The sequence below is a fragment of the Lytechinus variegatus genome, chromosome 11, assembly GCF_018143015.1.
Source record: "Lytechinus variegatus isolate NC3 chromosome 11, Lvar_3.0, whole genome shotgun sequence".
Classification (NCBI taxonomy): domain Eukaryota; kingdom Metazoa; phylum Echinodermata; class Echinoidea; order Temnopleuroida; family Toxopneustidae; genus Lytechinus; species Lytechinus variegatus.
In genome coordinates this window covers 34,776,992-34,800,148 of record NC_054750.1, presented here as the reverse complement: position 1 = coordinate 34,800,148, position 23,157 = coordinate 34,776,992, and the positions used below count along the sequence as shown (strand labels likewise).

Below are 23,157 nucleotides of genomic sequence, written 5' to 3'. Positions count from 1 at the left end.
CGAGATATCTCCCTCCTGCACTTGGGGGGAAGGGGTGAGACTTGCTTTAGATTGCCGGGGAGGGTTGAAGAGATAGCGCAGTGTCACCTTGCAAAATTCCATCTCCCGACGAAGACATTAATGTTGTGGTTCCGTCGCGGCCACAGGGGAGTATTTCATAAAACCAATAGTCAGTGCTGTTTTAAGCTACTGGGTTTGCTTGCATCCGATTGGCTTAGACCAAGTTTATCAGTGAAAATCACTGATTGTATACTTCATGAAGCACTCCCCTGTTCCAGTTTGTTCTTGTCGCATTTCTTGACATCTTCTTTCCTCTCGTTTTCTTCTAAAAAAGTAATTGCTCTTGTCCTGTAGCAATACTACTTGACATTTAAATCTTATTTTGTCTCATTCCATCTTCTATTTTCATCTTGATGAACCTATGTAAGAGATAACGTGGTGTCTACCAATGAAGACATCAAGTCATTCTGCTTTCATCACCACTGAACAAGGTCCTGTAACACAAAGGTTGGCGATTAATCGCTAATTTGAAAGAGCAATTCTGATTTGTTCCTAGACAGTGTACTGAGCAAACTGCACTAGCAACAATACTTGATAGGTCATTTCTAGTGATTAATTGCAAATCTTTGTGTTATGGGCCTATCCAAATCTGGGCAGATCTATCCAAACCTGGGCAGCTCTAAAGCAATTGAATCACTAACGATTTTCACTGATCGTTGTCATAAGCTACTGAAATCAAAGCATCTGGTTGGCTGAGAGAAATTTTAGTGAAAATCACCACTAAGATACTTCATGAAATGTTGTTCAGGTGTATGCATACTTGCCAACTCTTCATCGTTTGTATGGAGAATCCCAATCTAGGTGACCCTACATATATTCATAAATGAACCTGAAAAACAGGAATGTCCCAATTTTTAACACTTTTCTTTCACTTCCCCTCTATTTGGATTCAATCTGTTTGTAGGGACATGTACATGCTGGTGATTTTTTTTTATTGTCCGAGCAGTTTACATGTATGAACTATTCTTTCTTATGCAATAAAAATCTAAAACTTTTTTTTACTATTTATTTATTTCCGTTTTATTTCAGCAGGGTAGCCCTTTCAGTTACAAACTGCTCTACCAAGGGGCCCTGCAAGTTACGACAAGTTTGCCCAGTCTACATGTAGATTGTTTTCACATCTACTGGAATCTATCACATTTCCCCATGGCCATTTTATAGAACTCATGATTTCAGATTATACATGTACATGTACATGCATTAGTATTTTGTCATTTGCTATTGATTACTGGATGCAAGATATAAGTAAGATCCACATTCCCTTTTTATTAGTCTTTTATTTCTTGTCTGACATCTCTATTTATGTCAGTGTTCCTATTCCTTTCAAGTAATTAATCTTGTCCTGTTCCAATTATACCTGACCTTTCAGTGCTAAGCTAGAATTGATATGTCTCCCTTTTTTGGGGGGGGGGGCCTCACATTTAATTCTGCTTCCTTTTCTTATTAGCCATCAGGCTGAAATTGAAATTTGTAAGAAATCATCACATTTGTTTGTTTTGAATTTGATGTTTACACATAAGTTCAGTATATCACTAGATGAATGCAAAATGGGAATCAATAAATGCTGCTGGAGGGGGAGTCTTATTAATTAAGTTCATCAGATTCTGCAATCCATTCAGGGGTGAATCCAAAGGCTTTTTCAAAGGTTTTATGTTGCATACTGGAAATAAAGATAATACTGTAGTATGTTTTAAACAGGTTCTGTGACTATGAATACATTGTAAGTTAAATCTTCCATCTTTCTCAAATATACATGTACTTAGATGGTTGACCACTACCAGTTGAAAAAAGATGGTTTATTATGCTGCCTTCTCGTCCCCTGTAATGACACAAACCGAGACACTCCCACTAGGAGACGGCACTCAGGTAACTATGACAACTCAACTTTATTTGTAAGATTTGCTAAACTATGATCATGTTCACCTGTACAACAGATACATATTCATATTTTGTTTGTTCATGCTTGAAATTAGTGGACAGCATCACCTTCATGATGTAATGAAGAGTTTTTGTTTTTCCCTTAATTGCTTTTCAATGAAGTGGAATTTATATTTTCATGATTTTAATTTTACACCAGAATGAATGATCCATTGTAGTTTGAAGTGGTTGTGTGTGTTTGCTGTTGTGTTTGTGTTCTTGGGGGAAAAAAACCCAGGATCATAATTTGAGAATACTTGAGTTCATTACCACCCAAGTGTCATATTTCATGTTGGAAAAGATTGTTAAAAACATGCTGTAGTTTAGAAATGCAGATAAACAAGGAAATCAGAAATCATGCAATGGTTTCATACTTCTAGTCCTTCACATGAATGAGCTTATGTACACATCTGTTTCATCTCATTTTTTTCCCCTAAAGCAGGAGCTCATGAAATATATTGACAATCAAAATATTTTGTGATATCTTGTCTTTCTGAGTTCCATGTCTTCCTGATGTCATGTTTACTCCCTGAAAAATTTATTACACTTACAGTAATTATTTACCTTCCTTAAATTATGTGTACTGGAAAATGATGATTTTCTATTTTTTTTAAAAGGTGAATATTTTACTTGTTGCTCCTTATATAGTATCATGCATAGTCATAATGTTTGACATTTCTATGAAGCTCCATTTTCACAGGGCTTATAACGTTTGCAATTTTTTTTAAATGTCACAAATACATGTATGAAAAGAATGGCAAAGATCAACATTTGTATTTTATGTGACAAAAGTGCACCAAACCATATGCTTAAATCTTAAGAACCTTTGTCAATAGTTCCTAGGGATACTTGAAGTCACCTTTCAATTGGAAGTAGTTTTATATTTTATTCTTTAAATTACTCTTGAATGAAAAGCGACTCCAAGCAACCCCCACACACCAAAAGATTTTAGTGCCTGTTTTATCCACTTTTGTCGCCTAAAATACAAATGTTTGCCATTTTGTTGACATTCGTGCCCTTGCAACACCTTCGCAAAACGTTTGTAAGCCTCCTAAAAACTGAGCTTTAGTATCCATAAATCCCCATCATGAGAAGCAACAGCTATATTATTGACTTTTATAAAATCAAACAGTATGGTAGATCGGGGGGGGGGGGGGGGGTCCAAGTTTTAATACAGGATTTGTGTATAATAATATATTGTATACAGGTGCATGTACATGTGCTAAAATGTTCCATTATAAACCTATTGTGAATACATGAACACATCCATGTTTATTTCACATTGCTCAAGTTTCTTTCCACACCTTACATACATTACATTACCCATATTCATGTGCTTAGTATAATGATCATAACCACTTTAATGTACAATAAGTACTTGTGAAGAGCTTGGTACAGACCTCTTTATTACTATCCTGTTCTACATCCTCTTGAAGAATTTTCTATTCATTATAAATTTACTCTCAAGTCCAGGATTTGAATACATGGCCTGGGATGATTTGTTTTTTACATGAATTCTGGACATGTATGAGTACATACAATATTAAAGGAGAAGTCCACACTCTACACTGATATAATTGTTGGTTTTAAAACTACATACATGTAACCGGGTAATATACATGTAGGAGCGCCTTGAGCACCTAACAAGAAAATTATGTGCGCAATATAAATATCCTATATTATTATTAGAAGGAATGGCAATGTATGTGTACAAACTTTAAAGAATGAAATTAATATTTTGTAATTGGTAAAGGTGCTGTTACACCTATAATATACGGTTCAGCTTCTCGGGCCTGCAGCTACAAAGCTTGTAAAGCCAATGAGCATGTGGAAAGCGGTTTTATCATTTTCTACATGTATTGTAAGAAATAATATTGAATTATAAAATGGCTTCCCATTTTGATGGCATAGGTTTGCTTCATTACTCAGGTGTAACAGCTCATAAAGTTTACTCTCTTGATGTTGATAGCTTTATAAAAGGGAAAGTGTTTGCTCTCTTATTTCATGTCGTGCAAATGTCAATTTTCATTTCAAGTTCAGTGGCAAGGTGGACTACTTTCTTTTACCCTGAATTAATCTTGGTTAATAGATCAATAGATATTGACAACTCGACACGAGTGTACATGTACGTAACAAAATAAAATTGAAAGCAATGCCAGTTCGGAGTTACTGTATGAGTACATGTATTAGGGTAAACTGATGCAGAATTGTATTTTTCTAACTTTCATGTGTTTTTCCTTTAAAAGGTGCATGTAAACAGTCAGAATATGAACATGTAGACGAAGATGATAACTACAAAATGTATTCTGGTATGTTATTGGTAACTTTCCACAAGCTAATTTTTTAAAAAAGTTTTTTTTTTGCATTTATTATTCTATTTATTTATCAACTCCCCCTCCCCCCGCTCTTTTATGATCTTGGCGTCTCTTTAAGAATTACATGTATAAATGCACTGTAAAAATAACAAAAAATATTGATAAGCTTACAATTAAATATTGATCAATTTATAATTAGACACTTTAAAACCTTTTAAAAAGAGATTATTTAAGTTGGCAATAAGCCACATGATTTAATTCTTTTTTCCATGAGATGATGTTGCATATGAGATTTCATTTTTCTACCCATATTTGTGGAAATCTGTTGAAAAAAGGTGATGAAATCTAATGTGTAGATTTTGGTAATTATGCAGTCAAGATAAAAGTGCAAGGCCTAATATTTAAGGAGTAAACATTCTTTGCCATATACACTCTTCTGTTCATGTGTTAATTTCAAGATACATTTTCTATGAATGAAGGATTGTATGTACATGTAGGCACAAGGAAGTGAAAAATACATTGTAAACTACAAATATGCATTTTGTAGTATGAAGCCACATACTATGATGATAAATTCTGTTTAGGAATCGCTTTGCATAGATTTTCGTTTCTGTGCAAGTTAGGCTTGATTGTGAATTTTTTAATGGTTTCCTGTAATACTATACGATATTGCTCATTTTGAGAAAAATTCTTGTTAATAGACTCTTTGATAAATGTATTCCTTTGGGATTGCAGAAAATGCTGAAATTGAAAACAAAAGTGCAATATTTTTTCTTGACATGCAATTATTGAAGTAAGAATTATTGGTTCCATAATGTATGATCACACTTTCATTATATATTATTTTGAATTCATTATAAAGGTATAGATGATGCTGATCCTTATTCTGGTATGTTCTTAACTACAGTATTGCACTTTATAAAAAAAATCCTCAGATTTTTTGCTTTGCTTTGATTATTTACGCACAATTTTCTCTTCAGTTTCTTTGATGCTACATGAGATGTGTAAAAACAATGATATTAAAAAGAACTGAAGTTTTAACATATTTTCTATGAATAGTGAACCAACTTATATAGGACATGTATACATGCTCAAAATTGATTTCATACTGATTCATGCTTTATTTACATGTACAGTTGAAGGAATTGAATTGCAAACTCAAATATTTGAAGGAAGAGTTGCTTAAAATTGGGTAATGAAAGCTACATGCATGAAGACATGAACTGCTTACATTTTGTTGTAGAATCTGTTCTTTTATATTTCAGGCATTTATTTTATATTCAAAATTACACAAGACAATTTTGTTCATGAGTATTTTTCTGTTCATATGGAAACTGCTGTAAGCTATTTCTTTGGGGATTTTCTTTTAAAGCATAAACCTCAAATTATTGGAGACTGTCAAAACAAAAGCAGTGGATAGTATATGTATGATATATATTTTATTTACTTTTCATGTAAAAATAAACTTAAAAAACATTGGTACTGATCTCAAACTTAATGCTTCTATTTATTTTATATCAAAGGTATTGATGATGATGCTGTTCCTTATTCTGGTATGCTCATAAGTAAATTATTCATTTTTATTTATTTTTTTGCTATAATTTGTGCACATTTTCTCATTGTATTGAATGGAACAGAAAATAGTGAACACTAGAACTCTATAGAACTACTAAAAACTGATAAGTGGAGTTTAGAATATCAATCTAAACAATTTTGATGCTTTTAGTTTTTCTGCTTAATTATTTTGTTGTTCTAATGTTTGCACTGATTCACCATTGACTTCTTGTACCCGTACAAACTGCATATATTGTCAGTTAAAAAAATGGCTTTGTGCATAGAAAGGGGTACATCGTTGTGGGGCCGTTAAACTTTGTATCTCTTTTAATACTTTACATGTACATGTAAATAAAATTAAAAAAAAACTTTGTATCTCAATATTAGAATAATCAGGGCAAGCTTGTGCAAAAAGCTGTATAGTATATGGCAATGATGGCAACCACATTATTGTCTGAAAAGAATCTCCTGCAGAGAACTTTTCTAGGCAAAGGAAAGTCATTCTTTCAACATCAAAGCAATTTTCTGAACGACAAGATATAAGACTTGAGCAGCCTAGTAACAATGAGGAACGCAATTGCATTTTTAAGCTACAGTACATGTATTCACTTTTGTTTTGAATAATTTTGATTGTCCACGAGGCTTTTGTCTTTAAAAGCTGGAAGAAATGCTGGTTTGTTTATTTATGCAAATGCGATATATGTGTTAAATTCAAGTTTAATTCGAGGAAGTCTTTGTACTATTTTCATAATTAATCCCATATTTGTTCTTCATTATTTTGTAAAGGTATTGATGATGCTGTTCCTTATGCTGGTATGTTCTTACTGCACTCAATAAAAAAATGATTAATAAGTAACAGTTTTATTTTTCTAATATTGTTATTTTTTATTTTAATACACATACATGTGGTGCCTTTCAACAAAAATGAAAACTATTGTATTCATAATGCAATGCTTACCTATTAGAGGGCATACCTTTTTCTTTTGCTTACAATATCCAAACAAATGAAACTATGTTACATACATGTATCAAACTCTTTATTCTGTTTTGTGACATTTTATTGTTTTTTATTCACTTTAAAGGTATAGATGATGCTGTTCCGTATGCTGGTATGTTCTTGATCTATATATTTCATTAATTTGTGCACAATTTTGTTTATGTATCTTTTTCAATAAATGTGAGGGACCGAAATTCAATAAACTGTACTAGTCACCTGTACTTAAATCACCTTTTCGGTTTCAAAATATTTTCCTGTGATTTTTGTCTATATGTGCAGTGTACTGCTTGAAATTGCTTTATCACAAAGATTTATGCTCAACCTTTTTCATGTATCATTATAATGAAAAAAAAAATACTTATTAAGATTTTCATAAACCTATATTATCTAGGACTCCATATTGGTTGGTTGAAATTTCTATGAAAATAAACAAATAAGTAATTTACAGGGGTTATTATTCAATGTGGTTATAATCATGATAACTCTTTTTTTTATATCTTTAAAATCCACAACCTATTCTGCAAGTATAGACTTAAAATATGAAAGTTGAAATATGAAGTTACTGTCTCACTTTCTTGCGGCTTTTGTTTTAAAGGTATTGATGATGTTGCTCCCTGTTCTGGTAACTACAAGATTGTGACTATTGATTTTGTTTTTAAATGAAAAATATATTTTGCTAACAATTATTCATGAATGATAAAATAGGCACAGTTTTGTATTAAAAGATGATATACTGTATCCTGCAAATATACAACTTTACTCTGAAAAAATATCTATGATTTTGCAACTTTTTTTAATGTTATTTTGCATGGTATTTGCTTTAAATTCACATATTTATAAATTATTTTTAGTTGCTTTTTTTCAAGTGAAATATGATTTTTGTAATGACTCAGGTCTGATATCATTCATACAAAGACTTAATTAACATTTAAACCAATTTTCTATTAATCTAAATTTTGACCAGGATAACTTTGCAAGTTCACTTGAAAGCGATTCACCTTCATTTGTTCTTTCTTATTCTGACTCCAACCCTCATGCAAGATTCCAGCGAATAATATATCAAACATATTGTATTGTTTTTAATGATTATGTATTTTAAAGATAAATGCCAGTTTTGGTAACGATTTCAAAATGAGTTCATACAGAATCCAATGTAATAACTACCAAAGTGTCTGTTTGTAATAAGAAGATTTCACATTTTTCACAAAGTTCAGTTAATGTAACTGTACCAGATCTAGATCCTCGATGATATTCAATTAAGCCTGGTTTTACAGACTTTCTCGTGAAATCAGTGTTTACTGCAACTGCTTTCATTTCCTGACACAATGTGTAGTTGCTATGGTTTTATTCACATTTATGTATAAAAAGCTAAGTATAGAGGTTGGTTCTTTTACGGAATATTCTTTTGCAAGAAAAGTAGAGACACAGAGTTATGTTGGAGCACGCAGCACAGCCTGCACAGGCCTCTACTGGTTGATTCAAGAAGGAAAACACTGAACATGAACAGACTTCTGAGAAAGGCAGATTGAGCCACAGTACTGCATATCAAGACTGGGCCAAGGATGTGGGCCATGAACACCATTGTTTAGCAATCACCAAATGGTATGGACTATAGTTCATCCATAGTGTGCAGGCCTCAAACAAAAATTTTTTTCGTCACTTGCCCTGTTGGGCAAGTGATGAAAAAATTTGCTTGCCCGAGAGAAAAAACTGCTTGCCCAATTTTTTAAATAATTTTTTCATTATAACGTCACTACTCTTATTATTATTAAGGTATACAAAATAACAATTGAGAATCATGTCTAGTATAAAAGAACACGCATTGAAAAGGATATTTTCAGCAACGTAGGCCTGAGTCTTAACGTTTATTTTGGAGAGAAAAAAAATCGATATTTAAGGTTTTAAAAAACCCTTCAACAAAAGTTGCTAATATTTCATATTTTGCATCTTTAAATCCACGAAATGGCTACCTGCTTACCATATTTCTTTAGAATTGCTTTCATTTACCGTAGTTGGAAACTATAAAGAAAGCCAGTGAAAAATGTTCAGCTCTTTATTGCTCAGCTCTTAATTAGTTGGAAACCATCAAGTCTTTTCTTCATCATTTTATGATGTTGCACTCGGTCAATAATTTTTATCTACATGTTTTCACATGCTACTTTTTTTTCTATCTTGAGGAATACCTGTTCACTTATTAATAGATTGTTACTAACATTGTTTAATATTGTATGATTTTTAAGTAATTTTTTTCACTATGCTTAGAATCTTGGGTGTGTGTGTGTGTGTGTGCGTGTGTGGGTGTGACTGTGAGTTGAACTTTGATATAAATGAATTCAATATCTAATTTCTACTTCGCCTATTCCAGTACAATAACTTGTACTCGGCCATGTAATGTAATAAAGGCCCACATACCCTAACTTTTCCTGAAGTTCTTTGAAAACGCAGACTTCTACGAAAATTGCATTTCTCTATGGGGGAGTCTAAATTGGTGAGAATGTATTCATTAATAACTTAAATATACATAACAATGAAGAAATCATCAAACTTTATTGGAAGTTTTGAATAATATACCCGAAATGTCAAATGGTCAATTCCAGCCAAATGTTGCATTTTTCCATTTTCAAAAATTTCTTTTCTGAGAAATTTTGTTTATACTGTTTATAAGTATACAGTTTAAGGTTTACAAAAACACACCTTTATTTACTATACCCTTATTCATTCATAAAATACGCAATGTGCACTCTGTTGCACTTTGGTACTAAGATTTCATAGAAAGTGTACAACTTTCACCCATCCCTGGCACCTGGCAAGCAAAGGGTGCTGATGAAAAATTCCACTGTCCATGTGACCTCCAAGCAACAATTTACCATTAGCTGTGTTGTTTTACACGCTGCAGTGAAACTGTGAGGCACAAAATACATTTCAAGGTGCGTATGTTTGATGTCCCATAAGTCACAATTTTGAGCATTAAGTTTCCCTCATATGCTGCCATAGACTCCTGCAGACAAGTATTGGACTTTTTTATCTACCACAGTACATGCTTGCATCAACAAATCAAGCTGCATCTGTATTGGACTTGAAATAGCTATACTGGGGGGACATAGATTTAAGTCCCATAAGTCACATGTCCCATAAGTCACATATACAGTCCGTAAACCATGCCACCTTAAAGCTGTCCATGACAGCAAAGAGAGAGACAAGAATGCTTAAAAGCTGGAGAACAGTATGCTGACTGTCAGAAAAAACAGTCTGAATATCATAGGCAGTGCATTGAACAAAAAAAAGTTTGCATTGTGTGCCCAGTCTAGAAAGAAGGAGAAAACTGAATATGATCACTAACATGCAAAGCTGAGTGCAGGTAAATTGGGTTTGTTTCACCCTAGTTTTTATTCATTTTTTAGGTCCAGATCACTCTCTTGGTTTTCTTGTCCCCTTGGAGTACATGCATCCACTGTTTTACATATGATGTGAACTTGGTATATACATGTAGTTCCATGGAAACTATTAAAACCTATGTCAATGTCCCATCAGTCACAAATTTTGTAGTTGAGCGACCCTCTGGATCCTGTCAAAATAAGAGCACCAGTCCTCAGATGCATTTAAGGCTACCATGAGCAGAGCTATTAAAGCCCCTGTAAATGCCAAAAAATTGTTCAGAAGCTTGCAATCAAGTTTTCTCAGAATCATTCCTACCGCCTGAGAATAGAAAGGAACATGCGCATTTAAGGAGGACCGAAGTGTGATGTCACAATGTCATGAACATCGAATCGGCCAGTTCTAAACCTAGTCGCAGCTGCATGATCGTCTTACACATTTGTGTTTGCAAAAATGGTGATGTGTGTTGTCCCTGGTTGTTACCATCATTCTGAGAGTCGTAAAAGGGCACTGGTTCATAAAGCTTTTCGTAACTTAAGAGCAACTTTAAGAACGACCGATGATCCTTGTGAAAAATGTCATCATAAATTGGCAATGTTTTAGCATATAAGAAAGGATCACTAGTCATTCTTAAAGTTGCTCCTAACTTACAAAAGCTTTATGAAACGGCCCCCTGGTTATTTTGTTTAGAACCAGGCCGCCATCACACCATGACAACTGACATCATCACTTTGGTACTCTATAAATGATGATGTCCTTTAAAACAGACATTCAGAATTTCTAAGAAAGAGATGACATATCAGCCCAAGCAGCTGGCAAAAAAAGAAGTTGTGATAGGGTGCACCCCCATGATATATTTTTTAACCAACATTTTTTTTAATGCCTGAAGTCTATAGTTAATGAATCTTGATGTTCCCTTTGTCAAATCGTGTCCCATGGGATTCCAAATTGGCAATTTTTGGTAGCCATCTTGGATTTTTCATGAAAATCAATTATTTTCATATTTTTTGCACAGACAATAGTAAAATCTTCCATGTAAATGAATACACTTTTTACTATACATGTATACATGTACAGGTTAGATAGTAGAAATCGATTGCAACCGTTTTCTAGACAGTCCAGTTAATAATTTTTTTTTAAAGAATTTATGCAAAAATATTAATATTTTTTTGTCAAAAATTTGCCTGTGCACTGATATCCATCTGTTTTATCATAAACATCAACAACTAATGAAAAATATCAGCATTTGACACAAAAGAGAATATATTAACAAGAATATTGATATACTTCATGACAGCATTAATGTCTTAATTTTCTTACATGTATACACTGTAAAGGTCATTTTCTTAATACCATACTGTACGAGACAGATAGAGAAAAGCAACATTTATTTGCCCCATCTGTAACAAATATGTCCTATCATTATGTCCCATCAGTCACAATGGAAAGTGTGTACATTCTTTCTAATTGTTCATTTTTCATCTGTTTGCTAAATATTTATGATTGTAATTGTTTATTGATTATTTTGTACTTATTTGATTACAGTTCTTAAAACTTGATGACAAGTTAGGAAGCTTTTTTTTGGTTAATGTTCCCTTTATATAAATGAAGTGCATGATAAGATGTTTCTGCCCTTTGTTGAATTTATTTCTGACACAATGGCATGAATTATTAAAGGCATCATCTTATTAGGGAATATTTATTCATGCTGAAATTAAGTTTGACTCAAAAAGTCATCGAGAGGAAATGTAAATTCCATGAAATTAGATAGGGTCCCATCAGTCACGTTCACTTGTCCCATAAGTCACACACGATTGCACACAACTACTGAAACAAATAAAATGAATCAAGTCCAATTCAAGTACTGTTAGTGAGCACTATCACTGGTTAATCTCCAAGTCCAAATTTAAAAACATTGTCATAAAACTGAGATAGATATGGCACTTTGAACAAAAGAGCTCAATTTGTGTGGTCCATCAACGTCCCATAAGTCACAATGACATTTCTGATGATATAGCACCCTATGCAAACAAGCTGAAAGCATACATTTTTGTATATAGTAAGTTTCAATATTGTTCTTACAGTTTAATAAAGTAAATCCCTGTTTGTGCAGCTACTATTTCAGATATGCACCTCAGTTATGTGGAAAAAAGTATCAAATGTCCCATAAGTCACAATGGAATTGACCAACTCTGTCTGAAACAGAAAATCACCATATTTGAGGCCTTTACTGAGTGAATTGTCCCCCAGAGCTCTGGCAGAGAGACAGAGCTCAGACTGGCTAGCTAGTATGCGCACGTGTGTGAGCCTCCCGCCGGCCTTGTAAAATAGATGGAGCTTTGTTTGATGATTTATTGTCTGATATTTACCTCATTCCCTCAAAAAGGGAAACAAATGAATTTTAAGTCATAATTAACAAATACGGCAAGTTATTTTGGATGTTAATAGGCCGTTTTGAAAAGCAAAGCCGAATGACAACTCACCAATGCGAGGTTACTAGACTCTGTGATTTATTTCCTGTGTAATTCTAATTATTTTATCACAGAATTGTGATATCGGAAGGGGGAAAGTGTGCATTAGAAATTGCACATGGTGGTAGTCATAATGGACCCCTATACTGCATTCAACTGTTTCCCGGCCATTGCGTTGATTTTTTTCATACCTGGTACCATGTGTATGGAAATACGTGGTACAGAAAAAAATAACGCAATTTCGGAATTTGAAACTGCGCTACTCGCTATTTTTTAAGGCATATTCATGATTTTGAGTGTGTATTTTGGATGATTTATGGAAAAACGAGGTACGGTACAGAAAAAAAAGACGCAACAACCACTTGCCCGATCGGGCAATTGACTTTGAGAAGTGCTTGCCCGCACGTCATTTTCACTTGCCCTGGGCAAGCGGGTTTGTCGCGCCCTGGTGTGTGTGAATTGTAGAGGTTCCTTCCAAGAGAAAACAGCATATTTTTCGCACAGACATTAGTTCTCTGAATGGAATTCAGCAAACAGAGGGGTCCCACAGGGGAATCAACTTGGTCCTGCCATATTCAGTATTCCATACTTTTTAACTAGTTCTTAACCAGGAATTGCTTTTATGAAAGCTCTATGATAAAAGCAAATATGGAGTGAAAATGTATTAAAACACTTCATTAGCAGCACTTGCCTAATATTTATGTTGATCGCTTTTAATAATATTCCTCATTTTCATTTTGTTTTATTTTGTTTTTATTTTACCAATCAATTATATCTTTTGAATTGTCCAAACAGATGACAATGAAATTGATGGTATGTTAACTTGAAATAATTATACTATACATGTAACATGTATATCCAAATATTAATCTGTTCTTGTCTGTTGTACATGTACATACTTTCTTCCTTTGCTTTGATTTTTGGGGTATATATATATATATTCGTGGTGCAGCAGCTGAAATGTTCTTTTTCCAAGCTTGATCTCTTCTCACATTTTACACCAATATCTACCTGTATTCACAGTGTTCACAGTAATAGGAGTCTATATTCTGTGCTCGACCTCCATATTTAGAATGAGTGCATGATTTGGTAGTGAAGTTAAACCTTGGTGGGTAGAGAGTAGAGACCACATGAGTGTACATGTAGAACTAGAAATAGTACTTTTAATGATGATTTAACCATTTTTCATCCTTTGTACAAATGCTGAGGGTGATTTACTTTCAAAAATATTTTAAGGACCTTGTTTTTTTCCGGGGGGGGGGGGGGGGGGGTCAAGCTCTCGACAATAGGGCACTTTTAATACATTTATTAGAATTTTGTCTTCTGTTGTTGGACTCTTGATTGAAATTGTCCCTTTTCCCTTTGTATTTTCCTATCAGTTCACTAACAGTGTGTTGTGATCATAGTTTGTAGAAAGGTTACTTGGTAATGGTATCTGTCACATCATACTAGTTTTCCCTGTTGTTATATCTCTCTTTCCCATTCTGGTTGTCAATAGATAGGGGAAACCAGTCCACTCATTGGACAGTATTCTTTCTTTATGGTGCGTGTGGTACATGGATATTGAAGTGTTTTTGTTTATTTTCAAGATTTAAGTACAAGTTTTATTAGTCTGTTATTTCACTATTATGTGTGAAATATGACTCTGTTTCTGGTGACTGAATAACACAGATAACAATTTTCTACTTGTATCAATTATTGAACCCAAACATACTTCTGTATTTTAAAAAGTCCTGTTTTTTCTTTTTGAAAAAATCTCAAAATGTGCAAATTCAGTATAAATTATTATTTGACTATTTGAAAAGTATCTGGTATTATCTTTTGATTTTAAGATAATTGTAGATCTGTGTGAAAATAAATTGTCATTATTCTAAAATTAATGAAAGATTTTATAGTTGATGGATGACAGATTGGAAGGAGGTCATTCACTAGTTTTATGCAAGCACACATATTTATCTTTCATGCATTTATGTGCACACTCTCTCTCCTATGACTATTAAACTAATACCTATTATTATGTTTACCAAACAATTGGCAATTTACATTTAGGTTTACAGATTTTTGCTGACAGTGAAGGAGCTTTATGATTTGAAGGATTTTTTTTAATCTAATATGATTCAAAAAATGATGCTATCATTTAAAGATGTCTCATAAAATAGCAATTAAGTCCTTAAAACATTCATAAAAGGATGTTGATGAAGATCAACAAGGAATTAGAAATTGACTAACTAATTTCATACGATTGTGTGCATTGCTCAATTTCTTACAATCAATTAAACTTGTGATTTTAATTACCCACTTATTATAATTGATGAGCCATGACTCAAATTAATGTAATTATTAGATATCATTGTCTTCAAAGTTGGTATATATACTTGTACATGTTACGTAGTTTACGTAAACAGCACATTTTCCAGTTTGATTTTAGAGTGAAAATATGCTTTATATATGAAAAGGAGGGAATAAAGAAGTATAGGTATTGCTTAGACTTTTTTCAAATGCACAAGTCACAAAAAGCTTGTCTTTTGCACAGATTTTTCTCCAAATCAGCTTTACACAAATCAGTATTAAATCAGTCAGCTGCACTTCATAGCTTTCAACCTGAACTACAATAAAACATTGTACTACATGTATGTAGTTTTAAGGTAGTGTTTGAATTCTTTCCCATTATTTCTAAAGTACACTGTCCTGTTAAATGGTTTGTCCTCATACATGTACTATTGTATGATATTCATTGACCATGACTTGTTCATGTGTAAAATTTCTGGCATGCATTCCAATTTGTAAATTAATTATTTTTTTGTTCTTTGTCATCTTGATCATTGCTCTTAATAAGTTACTACTTCAAAACTACCCCATGAATGCAGCTCTTCCATTCACAGCATTTGGATAATAATTGTCATGATTGAATTTTTTTATCAAATTAAAAAAAATCCAATATATATTTCCACATGACATTCACTAAACTGTGAACTGCTAAAATATCAAACGAAACTAATTCTAGCCTATATTGCTTTTCCCCTTTTCCTTCTTGCATTCCCTTTCCTTATCCTCTTTTGCTTATCTCTTTCTTTCTCTTGTACCATTTCTCTCTCGCTCTCATTCTTTCTCTTCATCTTATATATTTTTTGTATCTATATATCTGTTTATCTCTGTATATACCTTTCCATCTCTTTAACTTTCTTTTTTTTTTCTTTCTTTCTTATCCCTTTCTTCCCTTTCCCTCTCCCTTTTCTATTTTTCTTTTCTTTCTTTTCTTTCTATCCCTTCTTTTGTTTTTCCTTCTTTCCCCTATATTTCCCCTATTTCTAATTCACTCTGAATGCTGCATCATACATACAGACATTCCACCCCAGAGAGCTGGTAAGTTGTAATACCATTTATTCTTTATTATTCATTCTCCAATCCATTCCTAACTATTCCTAAATAATATATACTAAATGTATAAAACAGCATATTATATTCATCCCATTCCACTTTCAGTACCCTTAACATTTTGAATTGGTACTCTGGTTTTTGTGGTCGTATTGTTCTTTAAATCATTTACATCTTTAATAACCTGAAATGTATTTATTCATCCCAATTAAACTGCCATATTTACATAAATCCTTTTACAGAAATCCTTTTACAGCTAAATATAACTGTTCATACAGTATGTTAATGTTCCAGAAATTGGTGTAAAATCCCTCCTTGTACCGCAATAACTAAATTTACAAATTTGATTAAGTTTCAATGAGCCTGTTGATTCATGTTATGCAGAATTCAAGAAGTAACTATCAAACAAAGCACAATATTACATTGTAATGTTAAAAACCATGGGAAGAATTCCTAGTGTATATAATGTTTATTTTTGTTTACCTCTGATATCCCACCATGTTGGGCACATTGCCAAAAAACTCTGGTGTTGATTTAACACCAGTCCAGAATCTATATATGTCCACACCAGAGAAGTGTTAAACAACACCAGTTTCGTTTTGGTCTAAGACCAGATAGGTGTTTATAAAACACTAGTTACATGTAGATGTGGTTAGAAGGTTTGCATGGTGGCATGTACAATCGCTGATGTGGTTTATGGTACACCATGTGGAGTGTTATAGAAACAGTGGATAGAAGAAGAGAAATGAAATGGATAGGCGAGAAAGTGGAGATTTGAGAGTAAAGTATTCTTTCTTGAAAGTAGTCCTGAAAAGGACTGTAAACCAGAAGAGATTGGATGAGTTGAAAACAGCTTGAGTAGTAGGGTGGATGAAGAGATGCTGGCTTGAGTCGGCGAGTAGAGCTGATTAGTAGAAGCAGTAGAGAGACTCGACGTATCGGGCAGGTTGACTGTCTGTCTTCAGGAGAATACTCTACTCTCAAATCTCCACTTTCTCGCCTATCCATTTCCTTTCTCTTCTTCTATCCACTGTTTCTATAACACTCCACATGGTGTACTGTAAACCAAATCAGTGATTCAACACTAGTTAGTATTAAAACAGCATCGGTTTGATTTCAAACTGGTATTGTTTCAATACTTCTCTGGTGTGGCCATATATATAGATTCCAGGCAGGTGTTAAATAAATACCAGAGTTTTTTTTTGCAGTGCATAAAATATGCTATTTTATGTACTATCATTTATCTACTAACCATCTGTATTTCTTATTATGTACAGCTGATAGGAATCAAAGGCGAATTGCTTCAGAAGACGGCGGTGGCCCTCCAACACCAGTCAGACCAGTAAGTACAAGTTTGAGAGGTTCATCAGATGATAATGATAACTGGATTTCTATAGACCTTTTTCAAGAGGATACAGAGTTGACTTTAACAACTTTTCAAGTTCAGTGTTGACCTTTTGGTGTTTGTGTTACATTTACAACACCAAACATAACATGAAGAGGGTCCCGAAAAGTCACTCACTAGTTTTTGAGATGTCAATGTGATCTGGATCAGTTTTAGAAACTCTACCCTTTTCATAAACCCATCCAATTAGCCGCCTAAGAGTAATGCGGATAATTTTAAAAAAAAATTGCGTTCACAAACTCCGAAAATAAGCCGCATTATTTTTACGAGCGCCTGTCCTGAAAAAGGCGGATAATTGTCATGACAACTGGACACGCCCCCTCCGATTCGGTTGTGTTGGAAAAGGATGACCTTCTGACCGCACCATGGCAATTATCCGCATTATTTGGAAATGCGTTCATAGACTCAAAATCTTGTCCCGATGCTGCTATTATGCGGATAATAGCAGCATCAAAATAATGCGGATAACTCTGGTCCTCCAATTTCACGACCAAATTATGCTGCTATTAGCCGCATAATTGGGTTTATGAAAGGGGTATCAGAATAGGTTTTGAAGCTAGGGGAAGCAATCCAATTTCCAACACTAACACCAATGCAAACACCAGACTTGAAATCACCCATTGACTTTTGTGCTATTTCTTTACAAGGATTCATCATCATATTCATCATCATCCCCACCACCACCACCACCATCATCATCATCACCACCGTCATCATCATCACCACCACCACCATCATCATTACCACCACCACCATCATCATCACCACCACCACCACCATCATCATCATCATCACCACCACCACCATCATCACCACCACCACCACCATCATCACCACCATCATCATCCTCACCACCACCACCACCATCATCACCACCACCACCACCATCATCACCACCACCACCACCATGACCACCATCATCACCACCACCACCACCATCATCATCACCATCCTCATCACCACCACCATCATCATCACCACCATCATCACCACCACCATCACCACCACCATCATCATCACCATCCTCATCCTCATCACCACCACCATCATTATCACCACCACCACCATCACCACCACCACCATCAACACCACCATTACCATCACCATCCCCATCATCATCATCATCATCACCACCACCATCATCATCCTCACCATCATCATCATCATCATCATCAATCAAATATGTGCTGACCACTGCATTCAATGATCTGCTATCTTGAATTTTTAAATTTCATTATACATTGTATCTACCTACTGCTTCCTTTCACCCTCCCAGGCTCTCTCAGTATCGGTATCAAGCCCCCCTGGTATAAGGTCTCATCTGAACCCCTCTCCTACCCCACCCGACAGGGCCAACTCTACCAACAACATGAACGATCTCCACCTTCCACACATGTCAAGCAGTCACGGCGGTTGGGATGAACCGGAACATGAAGGTGAGACATCGATCGAGGAGTTTATACTTGTGGGTGAGTGGGCCTTTGCCATATGGGGCCTTGCTTGGTAAAAGGGGTTTCCCCGGATATCGACAAGGCTTCTGGAATCATGGCATGAAGGCATGGTGATGATTGCATGGCCTGGGAATGCAAAGCTGGTGTATCTTTAACTCTTTCTCCTGTGTGAAATGAAACGCATGACTGCTACAGTACTTTAAGAGGTGTGGCCAGCAAGTGGCAATTTCATTTGACACCAATTCTTGAATTTCATCATAGATGAAGACAATGGAGAATGCTGGAAAACCGCTATGAAAAGATACATTTGAGCCCTTATAACAGAATTTATGTTAAAAGATGTAGCATGAATTTTGGTAATTGGTGTAAAGAGATGGACTTATGGTTGAGAATGCCTTTTCCATCTGGTACCCTGATCAATTTGATTAGAGATTCTCAAATGAAAAGGCCTCTACAACTACTAACAGGAAATATAGAGAGTGCCTGAGTAGGATTGATTATTAAGGAATCTGAGATGCATGACTGTGATGTGGTATCTGCCAATAATGCATGTACGTTACTGAGTGAAGTCTGCTATAAAACATAGAGAACATCACAACTTGGAAGTGTCTTTACATTTTTTATTATCCAAAGTTGACCCTCAGATTCAGAACAGAGGTTGAGATTAAAACAAGCGTTTCTAAATTAATCCTCTTTCTTCAGGTTATGAATTTTTCATGAATAAAACATGAAGGATTTGAATTTTGAAGCACGTTATTGTCTTACCAAAGGAAAAAAAATCCATCCAGTTCAGCGATAAAATTTAAAAGTTAGCAGTCTTGGTACTGTTGAACACCCCAGAGGAAGAGCTAGTAGGGCAGGGTTTGTGCTGATGTTAGTGGCCCAATGCCCCAGAGTAAGAGCTAGTCGGGCAGGGTTTGTGCTGATGTTAGTGGCCCAACGCCCCAGAGTAAGAGCTAGTCGGGCAGGGTTTGTGCTGATGTTAGTGGCCCAATGCCCCAGAGGAAGAGCTAGTCGGGCAGGGTTTGTGTTGATGTTAGTGGCCCAACGCCCCAGAGTAAGAGCTAGTCGGGCAGGGTTTGTGTAGATGTTAGTGGCCTAATGCCCCAGAGTAAGAGCTAGTCGGGCAGGGTTTGTGTTGATGTTAGTGGCCTAATGCCCCAGAGTAAGAGCTAGTCGGGCAGGGATTGTGCTGATTTTAGTGGCCCAACACCCCAGAGTAAGAGCTAGTCGGGCAGGGTTTGTGTTGATGTTAGTGGCCCAACGCCCCAGAGTAACAGCTAGTCGGGCAGGGTTTGTGCTGATTTTAGTGGCCCAATGCCCCAGAGTAAGAGCTAGTCGGGCAGGGTTTGTGCTGATGTTAGTGGCCCAAGGCCCCAGAGTAAGAGCTAGTCGGGCAGGGTTTGTGCTGATGTTAGTGGCCCAACGCCCCAGAGTAAGAGCTAGTCGGGCAGGGTTTGTGTTGATGTTAGTGGCCCAACGCCCCAGAGTAAGAGCTAGTCGGGCAGGGTTTGTGCTGATGTTAGTGGCCCAACACCCCAGAGTAAGAGCTAGTCGGGCAGGGTTTGTGCTGATGTTAGTGGCCCAATGCCCCAGAGTAAGAGCTAGTCGGGCAGGGTTTGTGCTGATGTTAGTGGCCCAATGCCCCAGAGTAAGAGCTAGTCGGGCAGGGTTTGTGCTGATGTTAGTGGCCCAATGCCCCAGAGTAAGAGCTAGTCGGGCAGGGTTTGTGCTGATGTTAGTGGCCCAACGCCCCAGAGGAAGAGCTAGTCGGGCAGGGTTTGTGCTGATGTTAGTGGCCCAACGCCCCAGAGGAAGAGCTAGTCGGGCAGGGTTTGTGCTGATGTTAGTGGCCCAACGCCCCAGAGTAAGAGCTAGTCGGGCAGGGTTTGTGTTGATGTTAGTGGCCCAATGCCCCAGAGTAAGAGCTAGTCGGGCAGGGTTTGTGCTGATGTTAGTGGCCCAACGCCCCAGAGTAAGAGCTAGTCGGGCAGGGTTTGTGCTGATGTTAGTGGCCCAACGCCCCAGAGGAAGAGCTAGTCGGGCAGGGTTTGTGCTGATGTTAGTGGCCCAACGCCCCAGAGTAAGAGCTAGTCGGGCAGGGTTTGTGTTGATGTTAGTGGCCTAATGCCCTAGAGTAAGAGCTAGTCGGGCACGGTTTGTGCTGATGTTAGTGGCCCAACGCCCCAGAGTAAGAGCTAGTCGGGCAGGGTTTGTGCTGATGTTAGTGGCCCAATGCCCCAGAGTAAGAGCTAGTAGGGCAGGGTTTGTGCTGATGTTAGTGGCCCAACGCCCCAGAGTAGGAACCAAACTGGCAGGGTGAATGCTTATGTTAGTGGTGTGGAGAGAGAAGGTGTGCACTAGTTCTTGCTTTGCTTAGTGAAATTTGAAGGACTGTTTGGAGGTTTCTGTGCTCTTATTCTGATAGTATACAAATAATGAATGTTTATGAGTGCAATGGACAGAATACTTCGTGAGGTGAAAGATGAAATTGATCATTATTACATCTTTCAACGAATTAATTATTCTGTCCATTGCACGAATGAAAAAACATTAATTATTTGGTTTATATGACACCCAAAATATTTTTTTTTCATATGAAATTCATGAATTTTGATGCAAACCATGCTCATGCAGTGCGAGTTCGGTTTGTTGATTGTTACGTCATTACAACATGCGCACTGCTGGTGCATGAGCCGCAGTCTCGTTGCATGAATGCAATGGACAAAAATCGTATGGATCCAAAGTTACACGATAAATGGATCCAAAATTGCATGGTTGATGACGTCATTGCAAAATGGACTGAATGAACGATATCAACCAACCAATCAAATCACAATGATCTATCTAGGTGTCATATAGTTGGGGGTGTGCAAAACTTCCAGTCTGGCATGGGTCTCGGGATAAGTAGTTTCATGTACATGTATAACAGATTTTGAGATTGGAATGAAGCATATCTAGTTGTTCAGGTAACACAAAGCTTGATCTTGGGGCTGATTTTATGATTTATAATGATAATGATTACTACAATCAATCATGGACCATCTCCAAAATCAATTTCTAAGTTGTTTATGATGCAAAGCCTACATATGTCCTCTTAACTGAAGGTTTTTAATATAAATTGCCTATCATTGCATGTCATTGCACATATCCAGGCTCTATTTCACAAAGATTGCCATCACATGGAAGTTGTACTTTTAAAATTTCAGGTGAAACCCTTGGTTTTAATTAGTTTAGAAGCACTGTAAGGTCTGACAGTGAATGAAAGCTTGACACTGATAGCAATCTTTGTTAATTGTTTCCAACTTCAATCTATTCTTCATTGATCATAGATGATCTTCCATCTGCACGGCCAAGAGAATACCATGATGATGATGACAAGATTTACGGAGTACCCAACGACCAGGAGAAGCTGTATGACTACCTTGCCAAGACCAAGACTACCAAGAAACTAGACTCGTCCTGTCTAAACCTGGGTGATATGTTGGGTAAGCTGACTGAACCGATTAGTCCAAATACACAATGGAGGTTACAAATCCATGGTTTTTAACCATGTTTTATGCGGATTTTAAGAATTGATTATACTCAGTTGAGCATGTACTAGTGCCCTATTAATAGTTAAAGAGATTGCATTTATTATTGGACTCTTTCTCAAAATACAGGTCATAAACCACAGTTTCAAAACCACCTTTGTGAAATCATGCCATAGACTTTATGAAGGTTTTGCTTTTTGTCATTTGGTCACAAAGGGAGAAAAAGTTTTTCTCCTTAAAAAGTGCTATTGGTGTAACTGCTCATAATATTTTTACCTCATCTATTTTGGCTCTTGGTAATCCTTGTTTAGGTTAGGAAAGATGAAAATAAATATAGTTGATGGTGTGCCAAACTTCTCTTTTAGATTTGATTTGGACTGTGATCAAAATCACTGATTAAACATGCCTCATGGTCAAGGGCATATTTACTGTATCTACATGGCCACCTGTGCAAATTGGTTTGCTACATGTAACAAATATCCTTTAAAATGGAATACTACCTTTTCTTTTGAAATTCCATTAAAGAATGTATAAAAATGAAACACTAATTATATACATATTCAGTTTGTTGTTTGTTAGTTTAGTGAGAGACATGACAAGCTCTTTAAGATCCTTCATTCATTGATGTTTGTATAATAATTGGACTTAGTAAAACTTCTTTCGACCATAAATTGAACCACTCATGAATTAAATATATCTGATGA

General features: G+C 35.8%; 1 protein-coding gene across 6 annotated transcripts in view; it reads left to right on the top strand.

Annotated features, from left to right (window-relative positions):
• Positions 1–23,157, top strand: part of LOC121423908 (tyrosine-protein kinase ZAP-70-like) — a 70,976-nt gene that overhangs the window by 33,671 nt on the left and 14,148 nt on the right. The window contains exons 6-16 of one of the 6 annotated variants that reach the window (XM_041619452.1): positions 1,824–1,926; positions 4,224–4,286; positions 5,155–5,181; positions 5,816–5,845; positions 6,633–6,659; positions 6,929–6,955; positions 7,439–7,465; positions 16,032–16,052; positions 17,342–17,406; positions 18,746–18,938; positions 22,253–22,408. In XM_041619452.1, the coding sequence (XP_041475386.1) occupies positions 1,824–1,926; positions 4,224–4,286; positions 5,155–5,181; positions 5,816–5,845; positions 6,633–6,659; positions 6,929–6,955; positions 7,439–7,465; positions 16,032–16,052; positions 17,342–17,406; positions 18,746–18,938; positions 22,253–22,408 (739 nt within the window). Of the gene's footprint in view, positions 1–1,823; positions 1,927–4,223; positions 4,287–5,154; positions 5,182–5,815; positions 5,846–6,632; positions 6,660–6,928; positions 6,956–7,438; positions 7,466–13,484; positions 13,503–16,031; positions 16,053–17,341; positions 17,407–18,745; positions 18,939–22,252; positions 22,409–23,157 lie in introns of all 6 variants that reach the window. The other 5 variants (XM_041619450.1, XM_041619451.1, XM_041619453.1 and 2 more) reach the window with 5 other exon arrangements.